The 27,173-nt window shown below is 38.2% G+C and overlaps 2 protein-coding genes across 3 annotated transcripts in view; one reads left to right on the top strand and one right to left on the bottom strand.

Moving 5' to 3' along the window:
- Nucleotides 1-9,695, bottom strand: part of LOC117297625 (CAP-Gly domain-containing linker protein 4-like) — an 18,091-nt gene extending 8,396 nt beyond the window's left edge. For both annotated transcript variants that reach the window (XM_033780751.1, XM_033780752.1), the window contains exons 1-8: nt 9,455-9,695; nt 8,018-8,313; nt 6,095-6,350; nt 4,889-5,232; nt 3,624-3,759; nt 1,910-2,047; nt 865-996; nt 328-451 (exon numbers count right to left, since the gene is read on the bottom strand). In XM_033780751.1, the coding sequence (XP_033636642.1) occupies nt 328-451; nt 865-996; nt 1,910-2,047; nt 3,624-3,759; nt 4,889-5,232; nt 6,095-6,350; nt 8,018-8,299 (1,412 nt within the window). In that variant the 5' untranslated portion in view covers nt 8,300-8,313; nt 9,455-9,695. The remainder of the gene's footprint in view (nt 1-327; nt 452-864; nt 997-1,909; nt 2,048-3,623; nt 3,760-4,888; nt 5,233-6,094; nt 6,351-8,017; nt 8,314-9,454) is intronic.
- LOC117297624 (E3 ubiquitin-protein ligase RNF220-like) lies at nt 9,690-27,173 on the top strand. The gene is made up of 14 exons (XM_033780750.1): nt 9,690-9,883; nt 10,710-11,181; nt 17,080-17,200; nt 17,416-17,458; nt 18,561-18,641; nt 19,059-19,101; nt 19,485-19,627; nt 19,979-20,114; nt 20,582-20,759; nt 21,513-21,550; nt 22,492-22,549; nt 24,086-24,215; nt 25,592-25,666; nt 26,928-27,173. Exons 2-14 carry the CDS (start codon nt 10,773-10,775, stop codon nt 26,997-26,999), a joined length of 1,527 nt encoding a protein of 508 aa, XP_033636641.1. The 5' UTR covers nt 9,690-9,883; nt 10,710-10,772; the 3' UTR covers nt 27,000-27,173.

Raw genomic sequence — 27,173 nt, 5'->3', positions numbered from 1 at the left:
TACATATGGTCCTATGAGAGTGCCCTGCGGCACACACTCAGTCCTAAGATGGCACCTTTTAGTGCAGTCTTACAGTGCCGTGTTTAGGTTTCTGACCAGCTACTGAACCCTGGCTTAGTTTACACTAGTGGTCCTAAGACTGTGCCCAGCCATATGGCAGACTTTTAGTGCAGTGTTCACTCAAGGACTTAATAAGGTGGTCAGTGGAAAAACCTATAATAAATTATCCCAAAAGTGCCCTGTGGTGTGTTATCAGAATATTAATAATAACCATTGTATTAAAGTCCTTTCATCAGTAATCATAAACATCAGAATGAAACACCCTACCTTGTTATCTTGGAAGGATGAGCGAAGACTCCATGAAGTAAACTGCAGGTAAAGTAGCGAACACCTGCCACTGAGCCATCATTCTTACCGTGTGGCTTATCCAACTCAATACCAAACCACCATCCTGAAAAAACAACATTCATATTGTTAATAAAAGTAGCTAGGGTCCCCGGATATCCGGAACACCATCGCGATCAAAACCGCCCGAGTCCCTCCATAAAATTTGTAAACAGACCGTAAAAAGTTACAACTACGCCCACTACAGCCCGTTTGGCTACATTATTGCCGAACGTGATTGCGGCTTTGGCAATACAATTTGCAAAGTATTTTTTTCTTCTGATTTACTGCTTTGTGAAATTAGGCCATGGTGGTTCCACAATTATTTTGTTTTTATACTTGGTTTGGTGAAGGTGTGAAAGAATAAGGAAATATCAACATTTAATCTGTGTAAAAGTTTGTCTCCAAAGTGGTTTTGAAAATTATTGCAATCGCAGATGACCAAAAGGACATAAATTCTTTTGGGAAAGAATCTGGTACCTGAAGCGAATTGAGTGTGTCCACTGTATCTTACAGTGCCGTGTCTAGGTTCCTGACCAGCTACTGTAACCCTATCTCCTATTTCAATATCGTCCATTCTGTTGATTGAGGAAAACAGCCTTGTACGAAGACCTATATTAAACAAAAGCAGATAGTATTTGTAAATTTGCAACTGACATCAACTTTCACAATGCAAATGATAATACTAATTAAACTATAACACAAGTGTATTGGAACTCCAAACTATACTCTGCTGAAAACACCAGAGCTTGAGTCCCTTGTTCTGATTTGCTAGGCCAGGACATGCCACAAGTTCATCAAACTGGTTTGGATTTATAATTTAAAGTTCTTCAAACATTGTTTTCCCTATCACTGGACCATTTAGTTCATTCCTTAAAGGAACACATTGCCTTGGATCGGTCGAGTTGGTCTTTGAAAAGCGTTTGTAACCGTTCGTTATAAAATGCATATGGGTTAGAAAGATGTTGTAAAAGTAGAATACAATGATCCACACAAACATGCCTAGAAATTGCACGGTTTTCCTTTTACCTCGTCGACTAACACGGTCGGCCATTTATGGGAGTCAAATTTTTTACTCCCATAAATGGCCGACCGTGTTAGTTCGCACAGTAAATGGAAAACCACGCAATTTCGAGGCAAATTTGTGTGGATCATTGTGTTCTACTTTTAAAACATCTTTCTAGCCATTTGCATTTTACGCTTTTTATAGACCAACTCGTCCGATCCAAGGCAACGTGTTCCTTTAAATCATCTCAGCTCCCCTGGGAGTATATACAGCCTGTGCTATCAGATATGTAGCGCACTAAGCTAAATCAATCTAAACCATCTCTGCCCTCACTGCACCCATTTACCACTGGCTAGAGAGAAGCGATTATATTTAAGCGTCTTGCTGATGAGGGACACAAAATGTCATGAACGGGACTCGAATCCACACTCTGCTGAACAAAAAACACACCAGAGTTAGTGAGTTCGGTGCTCAGCCACGACATCCCACAAGTTGATAAATAATAACTAGTTGGCTTACCAGTATCAACACGCGGGGAAACATGTGAGACATCAATCTTGCGGTGAATGACAGCAAGAGGGACTCCTGAATCAGCCTTAGGGGTACCAGGTCGAGGGCTACCGTCCTTGCTGATTTTAGACAGAGGTGCGAAGATACCTGTGGAATAAAATATTAAATGTGAAATACATGCATCAAATGTCACCATATGGAAAAACTGACTGGGTAATTTATTTTTTTAAGAGTTGGGGTTGAACAAACACATAGGGTACCGTCCTTGCTGATTTTGGACAGAGGTGCAAAGATACCTGTGGGATCAAATTTACAATGTCAAATAATGACCCACATGAAAAAATTACCAGGTCAGGCCTGACACTTCACGGCGGCAACGGAGTCTGCTGCCCAACCACAGCCATGCCTGGCTGGTCTATTACATAACATAATTCAATGTAAATAAAAATTCCTGCACTAGGGGGGAATTCTCTTAAGTGTACTATATTAACTATTACTGTACCTCATACATATTCATGACAGAGAGTCGAGTTCTCATTGGTCCATTCATCATCGCGTGCCAGGTGTTAATTTTAACTACCAAGCACGCACGTGAGTATTCACGCAAGTGGTAAATGCGCATGATAAGTAATAGTTCCCCGGGAGCTATTCTACTTATCATGGGCACTACCATTGTGCGACGTCATCCCCCGGCGCTATCCATCGTGGCACCGTTTTGTATACACGCACGAACAGCACTCTCTAAGCGCCATCCAACACATGAACAAACTTATCATGTGCATTTTGTTTCACAGTAATCATTTTCTCTTGCTCAAAACTCATGTTCCGCTAACTGAATATGTATGAAGTATAGTAAAACAAATATAACATGGTTTATTTCGGGTGACTAGTCGATGAGCTCCCCTCGGAAGTTGACTAGTTCCCGAGGCAAAGTTTGTCAACTTCAAATACCTCGGGAAGCTACGACTAGTCACCCTCAAACCATGTTCTATTTGTACAATATTGCTCTCTCTCCAGGACCAGCCTGTTCGAGGTTGCATAAACAGTAACAAATATCGTACGAAAATTACACAGCAAAAGTTTTACCATGCGAACATCTGGAGTGTACCTGCTGGTAAATATTTATAAGTATTAAACACAGTCGCATGGTAAACACACAGTTGCAAACAGTTGTACTGTCGCCCAACCACGGTCAAGCCTGGCTGGGGTTGTTACATAACTATACATGACATAATATAACAATGTACATAACAATCACTGCACAAGAAAACCTCACAAACTAACCATATTTTTATTTATTTAAAATAATATTTAACCAGAGTGACCCATTCAGCACAGCTAGCTAGGGCCCTCAAAATATATAAAAAATATGTCCAAAATAAATTAACACAAAAAGTTTGTCAGAAGGCCAGTAAAAAGGGAAAACAATTAACAAAAGGCCTATTACTTATTACAAAAGATCAAAGAGGAATTAAAACATCCTAACAGCCAACCACACAAAATATTAAATAATAATAATAATAAATCTTATAAAGCTCTGGTATCTAGAAAAAAAATATTCACTGCGCTAAAATATGGAGATTAACAATGCGAATCAAAAGAAACAGCGCCACCCATCCTCCCAAATGCAGACAAACTGCAGCCTAACCGCTGGCAACTATCATAATTACTGAACACACTACTAGAAATGGAAATGTGATTGTATAAGGTTTGTACACAGTACCGTGATTTGAAGGACATTCAAAGTAGGAGATTCCTGCAACTGAGCCATTATTCTTCCCGTCTGGTTCGTCAAGAGCAACTCCAGCCCATAATCCTGAAGCAAAATGTGTCGTCCCACAGAACTGTAGCGTACCAATCTACACAGAACAAAATTTGGCAACAACAAAGATATAAATAAGGGAAAAAAAAATATATATATATATATATTTTTTTTTTCTTTTCTTAAATACCCCAGCCACTTGTCTTTGGATAGCCCAGCCACTTGTCTTTGGAAAAAGAAAAAGAAAAAAAAGGCCCTCCTCCTTCCTTTTTTCAAAAAGGCAGGACGCTAAACAACTGACCTTACATTCAAGTTGGGGGTCACGCACAAACTTTAGGGTCATATAATGTGGGGTGTAGTGGCTGGGAGGTTTAGAGCACCGGATTCAAGCTGGGGCAAATTTTATAGAGCTTAAGCTAATAATACTGTTTAAAGGAACTGGGATGGGCACTATTATATTGGTAATTATTCAAAGTAAGTGTTAGTATAAAAACTTGCTTGGTAATAGAAAGGGGAAGTTTCTCACTCAAATATAAAAAGACTAAAAAGGAGATGTCCCTGCCAATTTGCTACCTTCTGCCCAGGTGGAAGTAAAAAAGCAGGACAGTTTTTTTTTTCAGAAATGAGAAGACTCCCGAATTCTCAAAATCTACTCCGCAGTAGTCGAATATAAAGCAAGACAAGTTGTCATAATATAAGAACATAATCTACAGTCTGGCAAGTAGATACACTCATGGTGTTACCACAAATGAAATGCCTCAAATACCATTTAAGTACGCGCTAATCCACCAATCAGAATACCATTTATCTTCAAGTACGCGCTAATCCACCAATCAGAATTGCAGAATGGAGCTTGGTGAGAAAAACCTATATTGCACGGCTAATATCACTACCTGCGTCTTGTGTGTTCTGTGTCACACGCCAAGTTTGCTTGAAGATAAATATGCTATCACACGCGCTCATGGAAAAACGGAAAATATAGCGCGTCTGTGTCCCATATCCAACTCGACCTTCAGCCTCATTGGATAAGGGACACAGGGGTCGATTTCACAAAGAGTTAGGACCAGTCCTAACTTAGGACTAGTCCTAGGAGATATACAAATTGCATGGATAGTCCTAAGTTAGGACGAGTAACTGGTCCTAACACGAGATAAGACTAGTCCTAACTCTTTGTGAAATCCACCCCAGAACTCATAAGACAGGAGATATTGAACCATGTGTCTTACCTTACTGTCACCTACATACACTCGATCTCCTATTCTGAGACCCTGCGAGGACAGCAGAACTTTACTCGGCACATCATCGTAAGTCTGCGGTGCATACTTTGGTCTCTCAAACGTCGAGTCTGGATGAAGCAGTTGCCTTAGTTTACCAGCGGTTACTTCCCAACCAGACTTCATGAAATCGTTTGAGTCAGGAACGCAGAGGAGTGGAATACGACCTTGGTCATCCTTGGCTCGACAGTTAGCTCCGAGCTGTAGGAGACATCTAACTGACTCAAGGCAACCATTGGATGCAGCTATATGGAGTGCCGTGCCATTGTCAAACTCACTGCATTTATTCTCTATATCTGTGGAAGGTTAAAGCCATCGGACACCTTCAAAAATTCAAAGTTCACAGATTTACAAATAACTTACAGGATTTATAGAAGGTAATGGTGAAAGACTTCCCTTGAAATATTATTCCATGAAATGCTTTACTTTTTGAGAAAACATTAAAACAATTATCAATTCTCGATATATCGAGAATAATGGATTTATTTAAAACACATTGTCATGACACGGCGAAACGTGCGGAAACAAGGGTGGGTTTTCCCGTTATTTTCTCCCAACTTCGATGACCGATTGAGCATAAATTTTCACAGGTTTGTTATTTATATATAAGTTTTGATACACGAAGTGTGGGCCTTTGGACAATACTGTTTATCGATCTTGTGCGATTACTTTAGATAATAATAATACGAATTTGATTTCAAGACCTCAGATTTTGAATTTGAGGTCTCGAAATCAAGCATCTGAAAGCACCCAACTTCGTCTGTAAAGGTTTTTTTTTCACAGTTATCTCGCAACTTTGATGACCAGTTGAGCTAAATTTTTCACAGGTTGGTTATTTGATGCATATGTTCAGATACACCAAGTGAGAAGACTGGTCTTTGATAATTACCAATAGTGTCCACTGTCTTGAAGTGATGAGAGTTTCAGACACTATTTTTGTCAACTATTGTGGCCACTGCCAGTGCCTATCTAAAAGATTCTTTGATAATATTGAATTTGCCATCATTTGAGGCTTTTTTATACGACGTTGGGAATCCGGTTTAAAACAGTCAGCCTCAAACAGTTTTGAGTTTATTAACTGTAGTTAAAATCTTCTAACTTTCATCATTGTGTCATGCTGGAGCTTAAAAAAAAGTGTTCCAAAGAGTCAGCTCTCACCTTTAACCTCTGTCGCCTTCAAAAGAAGTCGGATCGCTGGAACCACATCGAAAAATGCTGCGTAGTGTAAAGCTGTCATGTGCGTCCAGCGACATTGTAACTCTGGCGTGGCTCCGTTATCTAGAAGTGTTTGTATGAGCTGGAGGGTCCCCAATCTGTCACTAATACCTTCAGATCCTGCTTTCGAGGCATAGTGAAGGAGCGTCATATCCGTTAAGCCGTCACGATCATCCACATGGAAGTCACGCTTAAATATCTGTAGGATTAAAGGCAAAGTGTAACTTTTTTTTTTTTAACCATTCCATTGTTTTAGTCCTATATAAATGCAGATGTATACAATGAAACTCACATTATGTGAAAATTTAATTTTAAAAGGTTTAATTTTAAAAAGTTTATTTAAAATATGATTGTGAATTTCTTACATAGCCACATTACCTTTTCTCAAAATGCTTTATACACTTTAAAAAGCTTCTGTAAACTCAACTGTCTACCCAGGCTTCTAACCAAAATTTGTTCATTGTCATTAATTTTAAGAGTGATAATAACCAGATGTATACTGTAACATTCGTGCCAATCAGCCAGTAGAGGACGCCAGCACGGCTCCGCGGTGGAGCTAGTTGCTGGTTGGCCCCCTACTGGAAGATTGGGAAACCCGCTCGCCTGGAGATGTTTTCGTTGTCTTGATTTGGTATTTTGTAAATAACGGACGTCTGGAATAAAACTGTCAGGATTAAAGGCAAAGTGTACCTTTGGTTTTTTTGAACAATTTGATTGTTTTAGTCAGATACATATGCAGATGTCATACAATAAAACTCATTATGAGAACATTTTATTTCAAAAGGTTTAATAAAAAAAAAATTATTTATAATATATTTTTTAATTTCTTACATAGCCACATTACTTCGGAGTATAACAAAATTAAAAATGATATAAACTTTAAAAAGCTGATGTACATTGTAGGCTTCTAATAAAAATTTGTTCATTGCCATTCATTTTAAAGACAGTGGACACTATCGGTAAATTGTCAAAGACCAATCTTCTCACTTGGTGTATCTCAACATATGCATACAATAACAAACCTGTGTAGATTTGAGCTCAATCGGTTGTAGAAGTTGCGAGATAATAATGAAAGAAAAAAACACCCTTGATACACAAAGTTGTGTGCTTTCTCATGCTTGATTTCGAGACCTCAAGTTCTAAACTTGAGGTCTCAAAATCAAAATCGTGGAAAGTTACTTCTTTCTAGAAAACTACGTCACTTCAGAGGGAGCTATTTCTCACAATGTTTTATACTATCAACCTCTCCCCATTACTGGTAATCAAGAAAGGTTTTATGCTAATAATTTTTTGAGTAATTACCAATAGTGTCCACTGCCTTTAAGAATGATTACCAGATGTATTTTAGACAGTATAATTGGTAATGGCAGGCCTGATGCTTCAGTTTTTGGAAAAAAGGGGGCCAGATTATAAATACCTACCAGCTTCTGTTTCGTACCAAATAATAAACGTATTTATAACGCGCCTTTTTCCAAAGGATACAAAGTGCAAAGTATTTACTGCATGTGAGGTGAGTGGGACAAAGTTTGAATTATGAGACCTAACCCTTTGAAGCACCATGTAAAAAAAACGAAAGTGCTGTGGTGCAATATACTGCCAATCCAGCCGGGAACACCGGGGTGAACCCCTTCTCTTTTTCGAAAAGTGTACTGGTTCTTTTACATGCGTTTACACAACACATAGGACCAACGGCTTGAAGTCCCCTACGAAGGAGGAAGCAATAGTTAAGTGTCTTGCTTTAAAAGGACACAAATGTCACACAAGTGTCAAGACTGGGCCTCGAACCAAACACTCTACCAAGGGCTGGTCATCCTTTAGTTTTTGCCAGTGTGAGTTGACCTGATCCTGGCTAAAAGTTGACCTTACCTCCTGACTAATTGCACATAAACTCCTCTGCACTTGGGGCACCCATTGTCTGACGATAGCAAAGAGTTCTCCAACACTCCTCTTAGTATCCTGTGCTAGGGACCAACATCCAGGGCACTGGGGGTCAAAGAAGGCAAGTTGAAGGTCTCTGCATTGGGCACAAAGAGGTGCATCTGAGACTGGGTGAACTGTTGGTTGTGTTCGGCAAGATGGGATGACGGTGAGATTTGGTGACAATGAAGGCAATGATGTGTTGTGTTCTGGAGTTTGGTCTTCTTCCATTTTTTTATGAGTGTCTAAACAATTGACAAAAATAGAATTGGAGATTATTACTAATGGACAAGAAAACATTACTCAGGGAGGTACAAATATTTGTATTTTTTATTTTAAAATCAATCTGTGGAGAAGACTTCGAAGAAAAACAACAATGACATCATCACATAATTGTCTTTATTCAACCAGCGCAACAAACGTTTCTCTGCAAACATTCCTTTAACCATAATTTCTGATTGAAAATGCAAGTTTTGTTTTTTAATTTCACAAAATAAGCTTTTATTGATATTGTCTAGCTATCAGTAAAATATTGATTATAAAACTTGATGAAAGAAATATTTACAGTGCAGGTTCAACAACAAAATAAACCTAACGTAACAGGTCACTGAGAAATATTTGATAACATACTAAATGTTTTAGTTTGAAAAGGCCACTAAAACTATGAACAAAAAATGTTATAATCCAAAGTTAATTTTGACTGCAGAGCTAAAAAGTAAAATATAGTTTTCACTTCAATTCAAATTCCAGTATTTCCACTTCAGTTTGATCAGGAATACTACATATGAACAGTTAAGCCTAGGACTAGGTTAAATTTCCTATTTCATGAGGATTCTATCTCAAATGGAAAATAAGTGCATACAAAACAGAATACGTACTTTAACCCCTAGTAAGTAGGCCTATAGCTAACTAGTAAAACAATTCATTACAATATGTTCTTGATGCCATCATTTTCATTGACCAGCAGAGGGATAAATTGTCGAATAATTAGGCCTAGTGTAGTGGCCCCGTAGCGTAAGACTCTAAGAAAGTAAGTAAGACTAAATTAAAAGAGTCTTATCTGTTAACTCAACCAGTCCGTGGCAAATTACAAATTGAATATGTACATTCACACTCTCTAATTCTAAACAAAAAGATTATACACAACTATGTTCTGACAACATGTTGTATCTCCCCGCTAAAGTCTCTCAGACAGAGAGCTGAGTGACATACAGAAGTGACTACAGTTTTTCACGCACGGTCAGTGTGACAACAACAGAAAAGTGACCGAGAGAAAACAAATTAAACTTACACTACAGACACTCAGTTACTCTTCAAAAACGAAAACGTTCTTTATTCCCACAATACCACTCGCTAAGGCTACATACAGGTAACATAAATACTTACTCTCAAGTGACAGGAGACACCAGAATTCTCGTCATTTTGCAGCAAAAGCAGCAACCTGCTGGCCGATGTGTGTGTCTTTGCGGTGGAAAATTAGCAGACGGTAAAAATGAACGAAAAGTTTCACCCAAAATTTGTGGTCTCATAAATGGCGCCACCAATGAAGTTGCTGGGAAAAAAAATAAGAAGAAAACTGCAAAAAGTGGTAGAATTGCGCCACCAATTGACACAATCTCGCCAGTGTTATTTACCGGGGTCCAAAAATTGTGACGGTGAGTTCTTGATTCTCATAATTTGTTGTCATTTGCATCGTAACCGATCGAAGCGATCGCTCTTCTTTTACTTCAGGCCGTGGTTGTATTGAGTCATGGAAACTTGAGGGAGCTTCCTGAGTTCTTTATTTGCAGTCAAAGAGAGACATTGAAGTAATCGGTGAGTAATGAACATCAATGATGAGTTACTTTTTTGAGTAGGTAGTTGAAAACGGTATTGCGGGCCGTGGAGCATGATTGATAGGTTGTTGTTGTTGTTGTTGATGCTTATGATCTTCCCAATAACTTAGGAACTCTGCAAAGCTTCAGATGGAGGTAGAATGTCTTCTCTACAACTTATGAGTATGATTGAGGATTATGACTTGCAGAAATATTTTATGTGAAATTGTGATTCAGTTAAGTAATTTAACTAACTAAGTAAGGAATCCCTAAGTAAAACTAGGTCAGCTGAGCTGTAATTTCCTTCCTCCATCTACAACATTGTCATTAGACCTATCATCCTCCATGATTAGAAAAGTGTTTGGTTATTAACATCATAAAGGTTTCCTTAACAAATCAAGGAAAGTTTGGGAAAGTTTTTGTATCATTCGATAATATCATGAGATATCCCTTTTTGTAAAAATGAGTGAAAAAGTGGTGGTGCCATACGGAAAAAAAATTACTTTTATTATATCATAAAAAATAGACGTAATATTTGTTGTATTGGCAGAATGTTGTGCATATCGCCATGTAAACTGTAAGGGAACTGAAGCATTTAAGGTTAATCGCGAATAGCAAAATATCAAGAGAGGGCGCTGTTGAACCCACACAAAGGTATAGGCGGTGCGTGCGCGAGTCGTAGAAACAGCATAGAAACCGCCCCATATTCCTTCCGACAATGCATTGCGTTTCAGAATCGCGATAAACCTTATATGGGAAGAATTGTGTGCCTGTGTCTCGTGCAATATAAAAACAAATTTTATATGTATACTCTCTACAATTCACAGAGAATCAAGTGACTCACCTTGACGGATGGAAATATTTTGAAAGAAGAGCCTTTTTATCTTCTGATGGAAGGGGCACCGTCAAACTCTGTCAAGCATCAGGACATGGATTCAGCAACGCTCCTCCCCTCCCAGCACCAACCCCTAGAATCCCACCACCGACCTCTCACCACCTCAACCAACAGTCCCTTCTTCTCCACCCGACAAGACCGAGAACCAGCCTTTGCCATTTCCAATTACGGTAAACCGATACTGAGATCGTCACACTCCCTAGCGGGCGGGTCCCGTCTAGAAGGAGCGCGGAGGTTGAGCGGACATATACCCGGGACAGGTGCGTTCCATCCTGTCCAACCACTCGCCATCCATCGCAACACAGAACAATTTGCAAACACGTTGACGCCAACGAATGGAAGTCAACCTTTCCATTCACATTTAGCTGCCGAAGAAGTTACCGAAGATAAAAGATTATCGAAACGTAAGTAATGTTTCTCCTTTGACTTTTAAAGCTACAAGTAATGTGGTTTTAAAAATACTTTTTGTCTGCTGAAATGCTTACTATTTTGCTCATTTTACAGCTCACCAGTTGAAAGCAAACAAAAATGTGGTCCAGGTATGCTTTAAATGCCTTAAACATTTGGAAACTTTGGAAAGGAGAGCTGTAATCTATTTAAGTTCATACATTGTATTTGCTTGAAGAAACTGATTTGTCCATCAAATTGTATCATGGGCACTGGACAGTGTCAATGGGCAATGTAAATTTTCTATCCATTCTTGTCCATTCGATTTAAGAACTATAGGCCTAAGGTCAAGAAGCTGATAATAGTTTTTGTATTTATTTTAAACAAATCAATTAGTTAATGTAAAATAATGATTCACACAAGTATTTGCAACCAATCAAAATGCCAAGAGTGATTTACATGTACCATAATTGTTTGCTTAATTTAAACTGACTGATCATGGTAATTAATATTTTCCTTAGTATTTGTTTAGGTTTCATAACGTTTAAGTCTTATAGGTTGTTTAATTGTTGAAACTGGGTCAAAGGCAATTTGTAAACAGTCTGCGGAGAATAAAGAACAAACAGTTACGAAAGACAGTGCCATTTAAGTAGTTCAACTGGGCAAAAAAACGTACCATGCATTGAAAAATAAATTTGGGAGGTCTACAGCAAAACCGACTTGAGATTTGTAAAGAAACATGAACCAGTTTTTAAACCTTTTGAGCGGAAAATAAACATCGTTTTGTCAACTGCATTAACACCCAAGAGATGCAAACATTGAAATCCAAAAAAGTCTTGATGTTTCAAACAAACTCTACAACGAACAAACGATGTGCCCTTGAATTTCTAGAAGGAAAAAAGATCGTCATGTTTGCCGCCGTCGAGTTGGGAAAAACTGCGGAACCAATCTACAAAGCAACTGCAGAATGTATGCGGTAAAAGGTTCACTGCACCGCGTGTCACTCACTTACCGATACTGACGTCATAGTAGAAAAATCCAGTGCGCGATGGTTTGTACGATCGTGGAGATGAGATTGGTACCTAAAATAATCTGAACGAAAACGCGTGTGAATTTGCCTCTATCATACCAAGCGTGCATGGGGTTCATGCTGCCTGCTGATGACGGTCGGTGACGACGACTGACTGTTTGTGCGTTGTGTTTTGTGTGGTCGCAATGTGGTCAGCGTTTTCGAGGCAACTTCGAGCGATTGTTTTATGGTTGCGTTGTTGAAATTTTGATTCAAAAAGAAGAAGGAAATCTGGTAAAACCAAATCTAATTTTACTCACTGCTGTTTTTAAACTGTTCAACAACAACAAAATAATAAAAGAAGTTCAGTAATTTTCACTGAAATTATTAGACAGCACGGCTTCACTCAAGCCGTGCATCAAATTTTTGCCCGTGTTTTCAGCCCAACTGGCCGTGCTAACACGGCGTGCAGGCTCACTAGCTAACACGTTGGGTACATGTACAAGTTTCTAGTACTAACATAGGCGTGGAAAGTCTGTGGAAAGTCTATGGTATCAGCGTATTTTTTTTAATAATGTGTCCATGATTATTGGGTTTTTTTCAAGCCAAGACGAGGGCCCAACAAAGTGCCTTACAGTCATTTATAGCTGTGATTTATTAAGCAAAATGCATTTTAAATTGCAAGTGATCCTGTTCATATCCTACAGGTACATGTAAGTGTACACAGACTTGACACTTTGTTTGGGCAAGACAGTTTTTTTCTACTAGGGGCTGCAAGGCGAGTGGCAAGTTCCATGAAGTTGATTGCCTAAAGTGAAATATCAGAGCTATTGCGGTCCTTTTAAAAAACAAAAACAATGAATCTTAAATTATGCAAGATAATTTTTGGGTAAGTTGAGGTTTTTTTTTTTTCATTTCAAACTTTCAATAGGCATGATAACTGATGGTTTTGAATGTCCTATCGGCTTCTTTTTACACTTTCATCCCTTTTATGGCAAAACAACTTTTCTCGCTTTTCTCAAAATGTCATCTTTTGATTTAGGTTTTTTTACCATGGAAGGGCCTTGTGTATGCACACTGTGTGTTGTAACAGAAATACTAATAAATTGCTTCAATTTTAAATGTGTCAAAAACACAGCCCATAAACAATCCAGGAATTCGCTTAAAAAGCCGAGACATGGCCCCCATGTCGCTCATTAGCGGCTTCCCAACTTAAAAAGAAGCCGTCAAGTTTCTCTGTTTTCAAATTGAGAAAATGGCGAAGGAATAAATAAGCTCGCCGACTTAAAGTAAAGTGAGTCCTCGTGGGACCTCGTCGTGGTCATTGAACCTCAGTAGTGAGATACGTCTTAAATAAATGCAGGATTTTGTTTCATAAATGCGTCCCTGTGGCCATATTACGGTGCTCTGGAACAGCAAAGTAGAGATTGTTACATAGTTAGCCCTCAGGCAATTTTGTACTCCTTCAGACCGGAATGGAGTCTGTACATTTTTTTTGGGAAGAAACAAAAGTATACAATAATAATATTAATATTGAATTTTTCAGACCTTCTGTTTCATTCAAAGATTCGCTAAGTTCGTCCAAAGAAACAAAACACTTTTCACTCAATTTTGTTTTAATGTTAACTAAGCTTGGGTGCTATCACGACATTATCGAATATCGCGATATTAATTTGGAAACGATTTCGATATCGGTTCGATTTGGTTTTTATCAAAGTATCGATATATCGCGATATATTGTGATATATCGCGATATCGATTACGTATCGCAATATCGCGATGTATTTCCTAGCTGAGACATCTTGCACCCCATAGGTTTGGAGTAAAACCAGAAGAATAGGTCATTATAACACCTCTCTTATGCTATGACTGTCTCTTCTACAACTTTCACTGGGAGTTTTTGATGATGTCAAATTTAATTAATCGCGATTACATTATATCGAATATCGCGATATATTGTCGGCGATATACCGTGAATAAAATAATTCAATATCGCCCAAGCTTAATGTTAACATTGTAATTGGTAACTTTGTGTAAATGTTTTCAGTGAACAAATAAAAAATGTCATCCTTCCATCCCTAAAGTGTCTGTGGGATTTTCTGTGTGAGGTAAAATTTACATGTAAGGCAGTGTCCAAAATGGCGGCTACAGCTATGGTTACATTCGGGTCGCTGCGGTAGTAATATGTATACGTATCTTGCCTGTAGAGCAAATCTGAAATGAATTTACATATAGGTCACTCTTTTTGTATTCAAAAGTTGAATAATAATAAAGTCTTTTATAGCGTAGGTATACCCCTGTAGTACCAAACAAGGTACCCAAGGCACTGAGATAGGAGGATAGGTTATTGCAGTGATGAACTCTGAGACACCATTATTTTAGCACCTTATAAGGGTTAACAAGGTGCTTCGGCGCATACAGCAGCCACAGCCAGGAACTCGGGGGTTGAACCCCTTCTCTTTTAAAAAAGTGCACTGGGTTGTTTTACATGCGTTACACATACATGGGACCACAGCTTTACGTCACATCCGAAGGACGAAGCAATGGTTAAGTGTCTTGCTCAAGAACACAGTGTCATGGCTGGGGATTCGAACCCACACTCTGCTGATCAGAAACAACAGAGTTTGAAGTCGGTGCTCTTAACTGCTTGGCCACGACACTTCCACTTGAATGGTCTATCAAGTATCCATCCTCAAGACCGTAGAGCAATCATATGGCAGACGTACCAATCACTAGTAAGTCAAATGAAGGCAGTATTATACAGAAAAACCTTATTGTTTAGTCATTTGAGGTATTGTATGATTGGGTGAAAGGGGGGTGTGGTGAGGACCAAGGCCCAATTTCATAGAGATGCTAAGCAAAAAAATTTGCTTAGCATGAAATTTCTTCCTTATTAAAAACAGGATTACCAACCAAATGTCCACATGATTTTCAAGATAAGCAAACAACAGCTGAATACCAGTAACAAACAACATGCAAAAAATTGACATTTGGTTGGTAATCCTGTTTTTATCAAGGAAGAAATTTTGTGCTCAGCAAATTTTTGTGCTTAGCAGCTCTATGAAATTGGGCCCTAGTCTTGGGAGGCAAGGAACAGCAAATTAAAAACTATTCTCTTTTAGGAATCCGTGTACATACAGTAGGTCCCATGATTCATTGGATCAGTTCTTTTGTTACGACAGCGACACCACCTCCAGCGTTAAAACCATTCTCGTAATAGGCTAGGTGAACGTGACGTGAACTAATGGACAGGTTTGTCTACGACCAATCATACCACAACCGTGACACTTTGCCTTAAAACCGATTCCCGTTTGTAGATGCAACTATTTAGTCTTTGAAAGCCATGACCAGTTTAAAAGAAGGGGGGGGGGAACTCTGAATATTCTGGCAATTACCGTCCTGGACGCCATGGGGCATCTTGAGCTAACCCACATGGGCATTGCCTCCATTACAGCCGCTTGCTCCAGGCGAGTGAAGATTCCGTAAATGAAGATGGTGTTGGGTAAACGACTCCAGTCTCCTGGGAGTGACTCCTGATGATACGGCCATAATTGGTTGTAATTTGCACGTTAATCGGATTCCACAGTGTGTAATTCAAAAGTGTAGATTTTGCTTGTGCTGGTGACATATTAGGTTTTATTAACACGTACATGTACAGTTGTTGTTTCCGAATAGCCAATTGTGTTTCCAAATTAGCTCAATAAGTTGATGCCTTTATCAGCAGTGGCCTGGTACTTCATGGAGGCAATTACCTCAGTTGCTCCTGGTCATTGCCTTGGTCAGTGTTTTAGCCACGGTGGGCGGTGCCGGGGGGGGCCTGCCCAGAACTTACAAATTTTGTCCAGCACTCTGAGCAAAATACACTGTGCTGCCCAGCAAAGATTCCCCCCTGATTGCACTTCAGCAATGATGGACCCAGACCTAAACATGAACAATTTTGTTAAACCGCTTACCCTCGGTGGATTGAATTGGATTTAAAGCCCACCACTAAATGACTAAAATTGGTCTTGCTAAAACACACAGGATTTGGTGCCCCTTGAAATGTTCCAATAAAATATTAAAAGTGTCCTCATAAAGATGCTGTTTACTTTACGAAGGAGAATACAATAATATGCCTTGGTGCCCTTGCCCTTTTAAAACAAAGCATCTGGCCAGTTATGGTTATTTAAACAATCAACTGGTACTTAAACAGACTGACCATATAAAATATTGTTCTAAAGGTTTATAATAACAACACAAATTTATACCACGTTTAATACTACGTTTCTAAGTGCATGGTGCTGTTGTCCTGTAAAGACTATAGTAAACCAGGGCAACAGCACCAAAAACAAAGAAAAACACATGTAAAAACAAAATAAGCATTATAACAAAAGCAGAAATAAGCATGAGAAATAAACACAACAGGTTTTGTGATGGCTTTGTCAAATGTACTGTAGTGTGGTAAATTTATCGGCCAAATATTAACAAATGGAACTTTCCTTTTCGACCGAGCTACATCTTCCAAAGTCACATCATCAATTTCTCTGATTTTCACAAGAATCGTGGTATGCTGAGTGTGAAGTAGGCCTATGTCAACTTGCCAAGAAATGGCTCAATTAACAAAACCACTTCCTGGGGTACCCCATGGGTGTCGTTAGCAAACCCTGCCGCTGCTTTTGATGTGTACATTATCCGCAGCTCGGCGGGAAAATAACACAGAGATGAAGTTAGTATTTTGTCTCAAGGGGTCTCGGGCGTCACAAGTATTCTCTATTTTGGCACCGGAATTAGGTTTTTCCGAAATTGTTTGCACCGCAGAAGTTGATTAAAGATTTGGAATCGGTTTTCCTATTTAGTGTATTACTAACACCGGACAGGGTGGAAATGTCGTGAACAATCATTGATTTTTGTGTTTTTGTTATTTCAGGAAAGCGTAAAGCCAATAATCTGGTCGGATCTGTTTGTACGATTTGCGGAGTAACAGTACGGCCGGTGGAACTCCCTGCTCATTTTGCCATTGAAATAGAGAAACTCAATAAGATAACAAGGTTAGTTACCAGACTTTCAAGTGTCGTAAATACAAGACTATGGAATGCAAAGTGAGGCTTGATTCTTGAATTAGACTGGTGCCTAGCCAGTCCATCATTGTGCTATTTCAAAAATAATAATGACAAGAAAATGAAAGTTTTCACCAATAGATTTCTTATGATTATAGATTTCACCGCTTTTGTATTTTTTTGGTGTTTTTTGTTGCTCCTTTTAGATCAGTAAAGAGTAGCAGGGAAACTTCAAGTCAATCGAGAAAGGTATTTCTAATTAATCTATTCAAAGAACTTTCAGCAGAAGCTAAAAGGGTCGTCTTTGTGTTTGACAAGAACAATACATTTGGTTTTTGGAAACATGTACTTGCTGTGTATATACATAATCTACCCATTAAGTGTTACTGCAAACCAAATATACATGGATACCTTACTATGCAATGCCTCAAATCCAATTGTTTTATTTTGTGATTTGATACTCTGAAAAGTCTCTTAAAGACACTGGACACTATTGGTAATTGTCAAAGAATAGTCTTTACAGTTGATCTATATGCATAAAATAATAAACCTGTGAAAATTTGAGCTCAATTGGTTGTCGAAGTTGCGAGATAATAATGAAAACTACGTCACTTCAGAGAGAGCCGTTTCTCACAATGTTTTATACCATCAACCTCTCCCCATTACTCATTACCAAGTAAGGTTTTATGCTAATAATTATTTTGAGTAATTACCAATAGTGTCCAGTGTCTTTGAAGCTTACACCATTCATTATTATACATGCAGGTCAGCTGTTGTACTGATTAAATGATACTGCTTACTAAGATGTCATGCCTGGGGTTGATTTCCCAAGATCTAAAGATTGATCGTAACTGCAAATCAGTCGTAGCTGCTGAATTAAAGTGTGATGTCACAATACAAATCACTTTGGTGATATTGAACTGACAATTTGTCCAATGATGGATTTGATTGCTTTGTGACAATGAGGCCTGGGCCCAATTTCATAGAGCTGCTAAACACAAAAATTTGCTTAGCAAGAAATTTCTTCCTTGATAAAAACAGGATTACCAGCCAAATTTCCATTTGTTGCATATTGCTTGTTACTGGTACTCAGCTGTTGTGTGATTATCCTGAAAATCACGTGGACATTTTGTTGGTTATCCTGTTTTTATCAAGGTAGAAATTTCATGCTAAGCAAGTTGTTGTGCTAAGCAGCTCTATGAAATTGGGCCCTGGTCTTTGGCAGTTCCAAAACAGGTCCATTGCCTTTAATTGGGCCCAAAAATCTACTTTTAGACCTTGGGATATTGTCCCCGAAGCTCATATTTTAAATCTTTCCAACTAAACAATTGCAATCCAATCGTTCTTGTAGGTTACCCCAAGTGCATCGTCCACGAAGAGGAGGCGGGAAAGTAATGACGACGTTCTTGAAAGCAGAGAGAGTAGGCACGAGGTAAGGACAATCGTAACCGAGGTATATTCTGGGCCCAATTTCATAGAGCTGCTAAGCATACAAATTTGCTAAGCATGAACTTTCTTCCTTGATAAAAAAACAGGACTACCAACCAACTTTCAATGTGATACTCAGGATAAGCAAAAAATGTCAGCTTAATACCAGTAACAAGCAATATGCAACGAGTAGAAATTTGGTCGGTAATCCTGTTTTTATCAAAGAAGAAATTTCATGCTAAGCAAATTTTTGTGCTTAGCAGCTCTATGAGATTGGGCTCAGGTCTTGCATAAAAAAATGTTGGTAAGGAAAGAATTTTGAGCTAATTGAGTGGATATTGACCCCAACATTCAAGCCCTCTGTACTGTAGTATGTCACTTTTTTCAATTTTATGTTTTCACTTTTTCATTTTCATTGCAGGAGCATAAAAGAGTGAAGCGCAACAGACTAGAACGGTTGAACGGTAATTATTTATTTTTTAGAAAAACTTAAGAAATATTTTTAAAAAGTAGTGGTAAGCACTTTAAAGACATAACATATGCGGTGAGGCGTACAGCAGCGTTGGATAGTACAAAGCATTTTGAGAAACATTTCAGTTTGAAGTACCACGGTTATGGAAAAAGATATTATTTTTTTTTTTATCCCTCAAAACTAGAATACTAAGAATAGACTGTGTATTCCTTTTTACCACCTTTTTAAATGATTTTTCAAAGGTTAATTTGATTGTAAACAAGTACCCGTTCTAAAAAACCAAATGTGTACTTTGCCCTTAAGATGCCCTTTGGGTGTGGAAAGTGCTATATGTGTTATTATTTAACGATCACTTTATCCTGCCTTGCATCACAGCGCGTCTTGGTCGATGTCGCAAGGGCCTAAAGAGATCGTCAGATGAGATTGCGAGCAGCGTTGCACTATGTCCAATATGCCATGAGGTCTTGACTGGGTCGGCGGAGGATAGGAACACACACGCTGTGGCCTGTCTCAGGAAGGTAAAGGCTTTTTATATTCAGGAATGAGAAGTTTCAATATTTTATAGGAACTCAGAACTTTTCATGTCTGACATTTGGAGCTTGGTTTTCGGACCTTTTTGTCAGCAATGACTTACACCCCTTTCATTTTGTTCTGGGCCAGTAAAGTTTACGTGTATTAATGCCGCGTTGCCTAAAACGCGCACTTTCGCTGCATAACGCACATCATAGAGTTATATATAAAAACGTACAGTGAAATTGCCCACCAGTATGGCGCATTCAAGATTTTTTTTTATGATGACGTCAGGTGAAATGGGTCAATATAAATACTGTTTTATTATTATTGTTATTTGTCTTTGTTATTGTTGGCAGGTCAACCCAGGTCAGGAAGACGTTGATGAAGACATCGATGTTGATGGGGAGGAGGAGGAGGAAGGGTTTGAGGAGTATACGTGGTGCGGCCAAACCAGAGTACGTGCTACATCAATGCTTGACTCAAGATTCAGTGGTAGGTTCTTAATCATTAACTATAGAGGCATTGGACACGTTTGGCAGTTACTCAAAACATATATTAGCATAAGATTTTCTTTTGTAACGAGCAACCGAAAGCTGTTGATAACATAACTATTGTGAGATATGACCCCCTCTGGAGTAACGTAGTTTTTGAGAAAGAAGTAATTCCTCACTAAAATATTTGAATCTGAAAAAGATCCATCTAAAGGGTAGTTTTTCTTCAAATTTTTTTCTTGCAACTTCGATGACCAAGTGAGTCAACATTTTCACAGATTTTGATTTTATGCATATTTTGGGATACACCAATTGAGAAAACTGGTCTTTGACATTTACCAAAGATGTCCGGTTCCTTTAAGCAGATGGATTATGAAAATTTGACCCAGTATTGCTTCACCATGATAAAGTTCTCACTGGATTATTACTGTACTCTGAAAATTTCAAATTTCACTTTTTACTCATCAGAAGCGGGCTTCGAAGTTGGTCGTAAAGAAACCGACTGTGACACAGAATTGAATGTTGACGATGACGACACGGCAGAGTTTGGACCAGAGCAGTTTACGGAGGCCGACATCATCCCGTGTCCGTCAGACGATTCCACCGAAGATAAGCAACGACAAGCTTTAAGGGACGCTGTTGTAGGGTGAGGGAATAGTGTAGTAGACTGTGCAAGTCTCGTGAGGATTCAAACTTCCGGGACTAAGTTGGTCCCAACCAAATTCAGTTTTAAGTGTGTGCGATTCTGTTTCTTCAAATACTTTAGTTTAACATTGTTTATGGCTGTAAAAATGATATCATATCAGAGGGTAGCTTTGTTATATATGAAAGTAATTAACGCAAAGTTTACAAGTCAACAAAGAAAACCTGACAAAAAGACTTGACCTCCGTTTCCGGTTACTTGTAAACAATCAAGAATTTTGCCAACCATGGAAGGAAATTCAACTCACATTCATGTTGGCAGGTATACATATTACATAGTGAATAAAAAACTATACATGCATGTACAAACACACGCTGCATGCAGACCATGGAAAGTGCAAGCTGACAAACTACACTGTACATCACCAATCATACCAACTAGACCACTGAGATTTCCCGGTAGCCAGAGGCAGTTTGATTCCTATGTTTTTGGAGCGGGTACTGCAAACGGTTATAAAAAGATGTTAAATTTGCATCGGGGATAAAGAATATTATTTGTGTTTTTTTCCCCATATACACCGATGTGTGTTATCACTGTATACTCGGTACTTACCCGAATTCTGTGTGAACAAAAAATCACAGGCATATTACTGGGGTGGGATTCGAATCCACGACCTTTGCAAAAACATCAAATGTAAAAGTTCCATTTCAAGTATGCATTAAGTTTGTTTTATTTTGTTTGATTTTCCTTTTTTAGTAATGATGGGAGAACTAGCCCCCTGGATTCAGTTCCAGGTAAGCATCAAAACTGACTCGGAATGAAAATCAAGATTTTGCTCTTTATAGCAGATAGTCCGATGGGTTTGGGCAATTTTGTTTGGTAAATTCATGACAGTACAAGTCATGGGCATATTGCAGTAAAAAATCTTCCGCAATTTTGAGTTTGAATTCCCAAGATATATTCACAGATAACCCATGTTCAAGTCCTAATCTAGTTATTATGTTTTTCTTTGTTCAACCAAAATGTATTTACCAATTAGCAGTCGGTTTCCCTTGTGGTTTATTACTTGATATTTGAAGTCTTATCACCTTAAGGTGCTCCCTCTCCTGCCACTCCCCAGGTTTGACCCCTAGCTATATGGCAGTTACATGGATAAATGGCACCCTAAAACAACGATATTGACAAATAAGGGAGACTGTCAACATTATGGCTAGGTAGCTCAGTTGGTAGAGCGATGGGCTCAATTTCATAGCGCTGCTAAGCACAAAAATTTGCTTAGCATGAAATTTCTTCCTTGATGAAAACAGGATTACCAACCAAATTTCCATTTGATGCATATTGCTTGTTACTGGTATTCAGCTGTTGTTTGCTTATTCTGAAAATCACATGGAAATTTAGTTGGTAATCCTGTTTTTGTCAAGGAAAACATTTCATGCTAAGCAAATTTGTCTGCTTAGCAGCTCTATGAAATTGGGCCCTGGTGTCGTAACTTAATCTGTCCCCCGTCTGGGAAATTAACAGAGGCTTGGCTGAAGGAGTTTGATTCAATAGAGGGCGCTAATCTCACCACACCGGCATGTCAACCTGGGTGTCGCAGCTTCAATTCACACTGACTCAAGTCAGATAAATATTTACAAATGCTCTTATACCATGTTGAAACATGCTATCCCTGTCATGCATTTCTTGAGAGAAAATTCACTCACGATTGAAAAATGTTAATTTGTTCTGTTTTTAGATCCCTGGTTGCCTTCCACCAGTAGTGAGCAGTCAAGCGACAGCAAATTACCAAACAGGTAAGAGACCACCCTTCATGAACTCATGATAAAAAAACCTGTAAAGACCCACTCGCAACGTAGTTTTCGAGAAAGAAGTTTTTTTTCCACGAATTTGATTTCGAGAACTCAGATTTATAATTTGAGGTCTCGAAGTCAAGCATCTGAAAGCACACAACTTTGTGTGACAATGCTTTTTTTTCCCTTCTTTTTTCATTATTATCATGCAACTTCGACGACCGATTGAGCTCAAATTTTCACAGGTTTGTTACTTTATGCATATGTTGAGATCCACAAAGTGAGAAGACTGGTCTTTGTCAAATACCAATAGTGTCCAGTGTCTTTAATTGTGTAAACAAACAATAATTTTGAATACACTCATACAGTGCTTTCCAGAAAGATTTGCGAAAATTCCCGTTATGTCATCACTCATGGTACGTCATATGTGGGAGCTCCAATTTGTATAGCGACTTTGTTGCGGCATTGAGGTAAAACAAAGCAAACTCCCCACACATGACATTAAACTATTTTGTCATTTTACACGAACTGTCAACAGCAGAAGTATTTCTAGTTTGTTTCGAAATGCTCAGGTAGCCTACCTGTTAAAAAGATTTTGCATTTCAAACAGTCGATGGTTTGTAATAGCATTTGTTGATTTCCAGCGTTGATTTTTTTTAATTTTTTTAAATCATCCATAACTTTTGTATTGATTTCTTTTCATGCCATTATATTATTTAATTTAATGCGAATGAATACCTCTGTTTTCTTAAACAATTCGCTCGTTTTAATCCTACGTATAAATGTAGATATTACAACAAAACTAACTTGTGAACATATTAAAGCGTTTATGGCCTGCAGAAAGAATAACCAATAATCGGAATACACAAACTGAGAACATTTTATGACAGAAAAGCTTCTCAGATTCAAATTTGTTGGGGGAAAAAAAATGTTTTACTTAACCATATTGCTTTGAAGTGAAATAATTCACGTTTGTTCATGCTAAAACAATTTTCGTCTCTCTGATACAACAATTATTTTGTGACATTGTTTAACTAATTTCTCAAAAACCACAGCACCTCATCAAGTAATAATTTAAGGGAAGCTTTCGACCATCATTATTTTTCATGGATGTTCGTATTATTTTGTGTCGTATAAAAAAGTACCCCAACCCTTTAAAGGCAGTGGACACTATTGGTTATTACTCAAAATAATTATTAGCAAAAAACCTTTCTTGGTGACGAGTAATGGGGAGAGGTTGATGGTATAAAACATTGTGAGAAATGGCTCCCTCTGAAGTGCCATAGTTTTTGAGAAAGAAATAATTTTCCAAGAATTTGATTTCAACCATCTAAACGCACACAACATCGTGTGACAAGGGTATTTTTTCTTTCATTATTATCTCGCAAGTTTGATGACCGATTGAGCTCAAATTTTCACAGGTTTGTTATTTTATGCATATGTTGAGATACACCAACTGTGAAGGCTAGTCTTTGACAATTACCAATAGTGTCCACTGGCTTTAACATCTATATGTACATCGTATTCTTCTCATAACAGAACAATGAATACAGGCAGCATGTCAGCCCAATCAGAGACGATCATCGATTGTTTAAAGACGAGAGTCCGAGAGCTACAAGAACAAGTGGATTCTGCTGCTGCGTCGAGAATCAAATGCCTTATATGTATGGTGAGTATTGCTTACTCATCATTGACATCATACGTTTTAATTAGCCCTCGGAGTAGCCGAGGGGCGTGAGTGGAAGTACTAGTCGTCAATTTCACCCAACTCTTCCTAACTTAGGATTAATCTTAGGACTTAGGACGAGTTAAGTTCCGTATCTGAAGACATAAGAATGCATTGAACCCATCCTAACTCAAGATAAGATTAATCCTAGCACTTCTTGAAAACGGCTGCAGCTTTATACTTTTTTTAATAACTACTAAATATGTGGATAAATTTTGCTGGTTTTTGTTGTTTGAACTACCCTCAAAGGAACACGTTGCCTTGGATCGGACGAGTTGGTCTATAAAAAGCGTTTGAAAACCTTTTGTTATAAAATGCATATGGCTAGAAAGATGTTTTAAAAGTAGATATAATGATCCACACAAGTATCACTCAAAATTGCACGGTTTTCCTTTTACGTCGCAAACTAACACGGTCGGCCATTTATGGGAGTCAAAAATATGGGACTCCGCGTTGGGACCAACAATGGGTTGCCAAAATGATCTTGGGGTTGAACAAAGATAAATTGACTAAAGCAGAATTTAAATCAACGAACTCTGGATTAACATGCCAGCGCTCAACCTACATGACGTATCGCGCTATCCTGCCATTTTGTTAGTGCTCTCATTAATTGTAATTGTTTCGTTTCCTTAGAAGAACAGTGGAATGGTTCAAGTCAGTGAAAATATCTTGACAAGGCACCATCTTCAAGGATTTGTCAAACTCAAAAACTAATAACATTGATACTAGACAGTCTATTAAACACATCTTATATGTGCCAAGGAATCGGGTAGATGTGACAAAGCGTGGCTTTTTGTCAAGGATTTCCTCCACATATAATAGTATCCATGGTACTTGTGATGTGTTCGAAGCCCCTTCTCTTAATTCCTTTCATGGTCGGGTTTTGCGTGCCATATCCTCTTCCAGTAACTAATGTATACATGTATTTACAGTGTTTTGTTTTATTTTATTCGGTATTGTTTACATCGATTTGTTTATATTTTTGTTTATATTTTATTTGATTTTAAATTTATTATCTTGTCTTTTATTGTTTATTCTATTTTATAATTTAGTGTAGGCTTTTGCTTTTAAAATTTATTTTAAATATATTTTCACAGTCATTCATGGTGGTCTGTTTCTGTTCCCTATTTTATTTTATTTAATCTTCAATGTATGCTTTAATTTTCTTTCCTAAGATGATTCTATTTTAATTGTTAAATTTGTACATTTATATAGGCTATATGAATATTTCTAATAGTTTTTTATCCTTTCCTGTAATTGGCGGCTCGTCCGCTGTTGGTTTGGTCAATAAAATATAAAATATCTGTTTGATGTTACAGGATTCATTTAGTGTTCCGTTAGTGTCCATCCAATGTTGGCACGTACACTGTCAACAATGCTGGCTCCGCACACTGGTAAGATTCCATCACAGATCAAATGTGGTATTTGGAACCGTTTTATTGTTTTAATCTTATTTCAAGGTACTGTCGTGTTTTTGAGTTATAAGAGAAGTTTCGCAGAGTCGCGTATACGAATACGCATACAGATATCGAACCGTATGCGTTCGCGTCAAGTGAGCTGTGTAGTTTTGTTTCGCAAAATTCTAACGAATACGCTCAACTTGAGGCTTAAGAGGGCACTATTAACCAAATGGCTGCACCCATGGACAATCGCCATTTCTATTTTTCTGAAGCATGGTGGTTAACAAATTTCCAACTACATCCATGTATGATACCTCTAATAGATATGGTGAAAACCTGGTACATTAAAAAACAACAATTCGCTACAAAAACATGAACAAAATATACTCGTTGTTTACTTACGTGTATGGCGACAGATTCCCGTTTTGAGTGACTATTCTAACTTGTGTACAACGGTTATACGTCACATGGACCTCAAAAAGTGATGACGTATTATGACGTATCCATTCACGTAAGAGTATCGGTGACTCTGCGAAACCTCTCTACTGCCGAAAACAGGAGTGATTATGTCCACGCAGGAAGAATATTTGAATATGGAATACACAATCTGAGAGACACGTAAAAACTAATGTTTTTCAATAACCACGTTACTTTGAAATGAAACGATTTTCAAAATGCTTTATACTATCGAAACCTGGTGCAGGCGTCTAACCAAAAGTTTTGATTAATCCATCGTTCATGTCTTAAAGGCAGTGGACACTATTGGTAACTACTCAAAATAATTATTAGCATAAAACCTTACTTGAGTAATGGGGAGAGGTTGGTAGTCTAAAACATTGTGAGAAACGGCTCCCTCTGAAGTGCCATGGTTTTCGAGAAAGAAGTAATTATCCATGAATTTGATTTCGAGACCTCAAGTTTAGAATTTGAGGTCTCGAAATCAACCATCTAATTGCACACAACTTGGTGTGACAAGGGTGTTTTTTTTTCTTTCATTATTATCTCGCAGCTTTGACGACCAATTGAGCTCAATTTTTCACAGATTTATTTTCGTGTGCATTATGTTGAGATACACCAAGTAAGAAGACTGGTTTACAACAATTACCAATAGTGTCCATTGTCTTTTAAGAGTGATTACCTAACGTATTGGTTCCCTTTTTGGAATTGTGGTTGCGTTTTTACACTATTGTGTCACCAGTAGTGCCATCATTCATGACCATTCTTTGTTTTCCTTTTTTTCCCCGCTCCCCTACAGGGAGCCAAGAAATTATGCCCACAATGCAACATGATCACGTCTCCGGGGCAACTGAGGAGAATTTATCTCTAGGGAGATTCCATTTCGACAGGAGGGAATTTTGATCGCCATTCACGAACTGAATTTGGCCCAAGGCCAACCGTTTGTTTAATTTCAAATTGGTTTAGTATCTACATGTACAACAAATTCAACATGTTCAGTGGGAACAAATACACTCGCTGTGTAAACTTGTTTTTTTTTTAAACT

This window comes from Asterias rubens, chromosome 12 (genome assembly GCF_902459465.1).
Source record: "Asterias rubens chromosome 12, eAstRub1.3, whole genome shotgun sequence".
NCBI lineage: Eukaryota > Metazoa > Echinodermata > Asteroidea > Forcipulatida > Asteriidae > Asterias > Asterias rubens.
The sequence above is the reverse complement of the archived record's forward strand: the minus strand, read 5'-3'. Positions and strand labels throughout refer to the sequence as shown.

Coding starts and splice junctions, on each gene's coding strand:
- LOC117297624 (XM_033780750.1), top strand. CDS start 10,773: ATGGAAGGGGCACCGTCAAACTCTGTCAAGCATCAGGACATGGATTCA. Junction 17,201..17,415: donor AAACTCAATAAGATAACAAG/GTTAGTTACCAG, acceptor TGCTCCTTTTAG/ATCAGTAAAGAGTAGCAGGG. Junction 25,667..26,927: donor AATGCTGGCTCCGCACACTG/GTAAGATTCCAT, acceptor GCTCCCCTACAG/GGAGCCAAGAAATTATGCCC.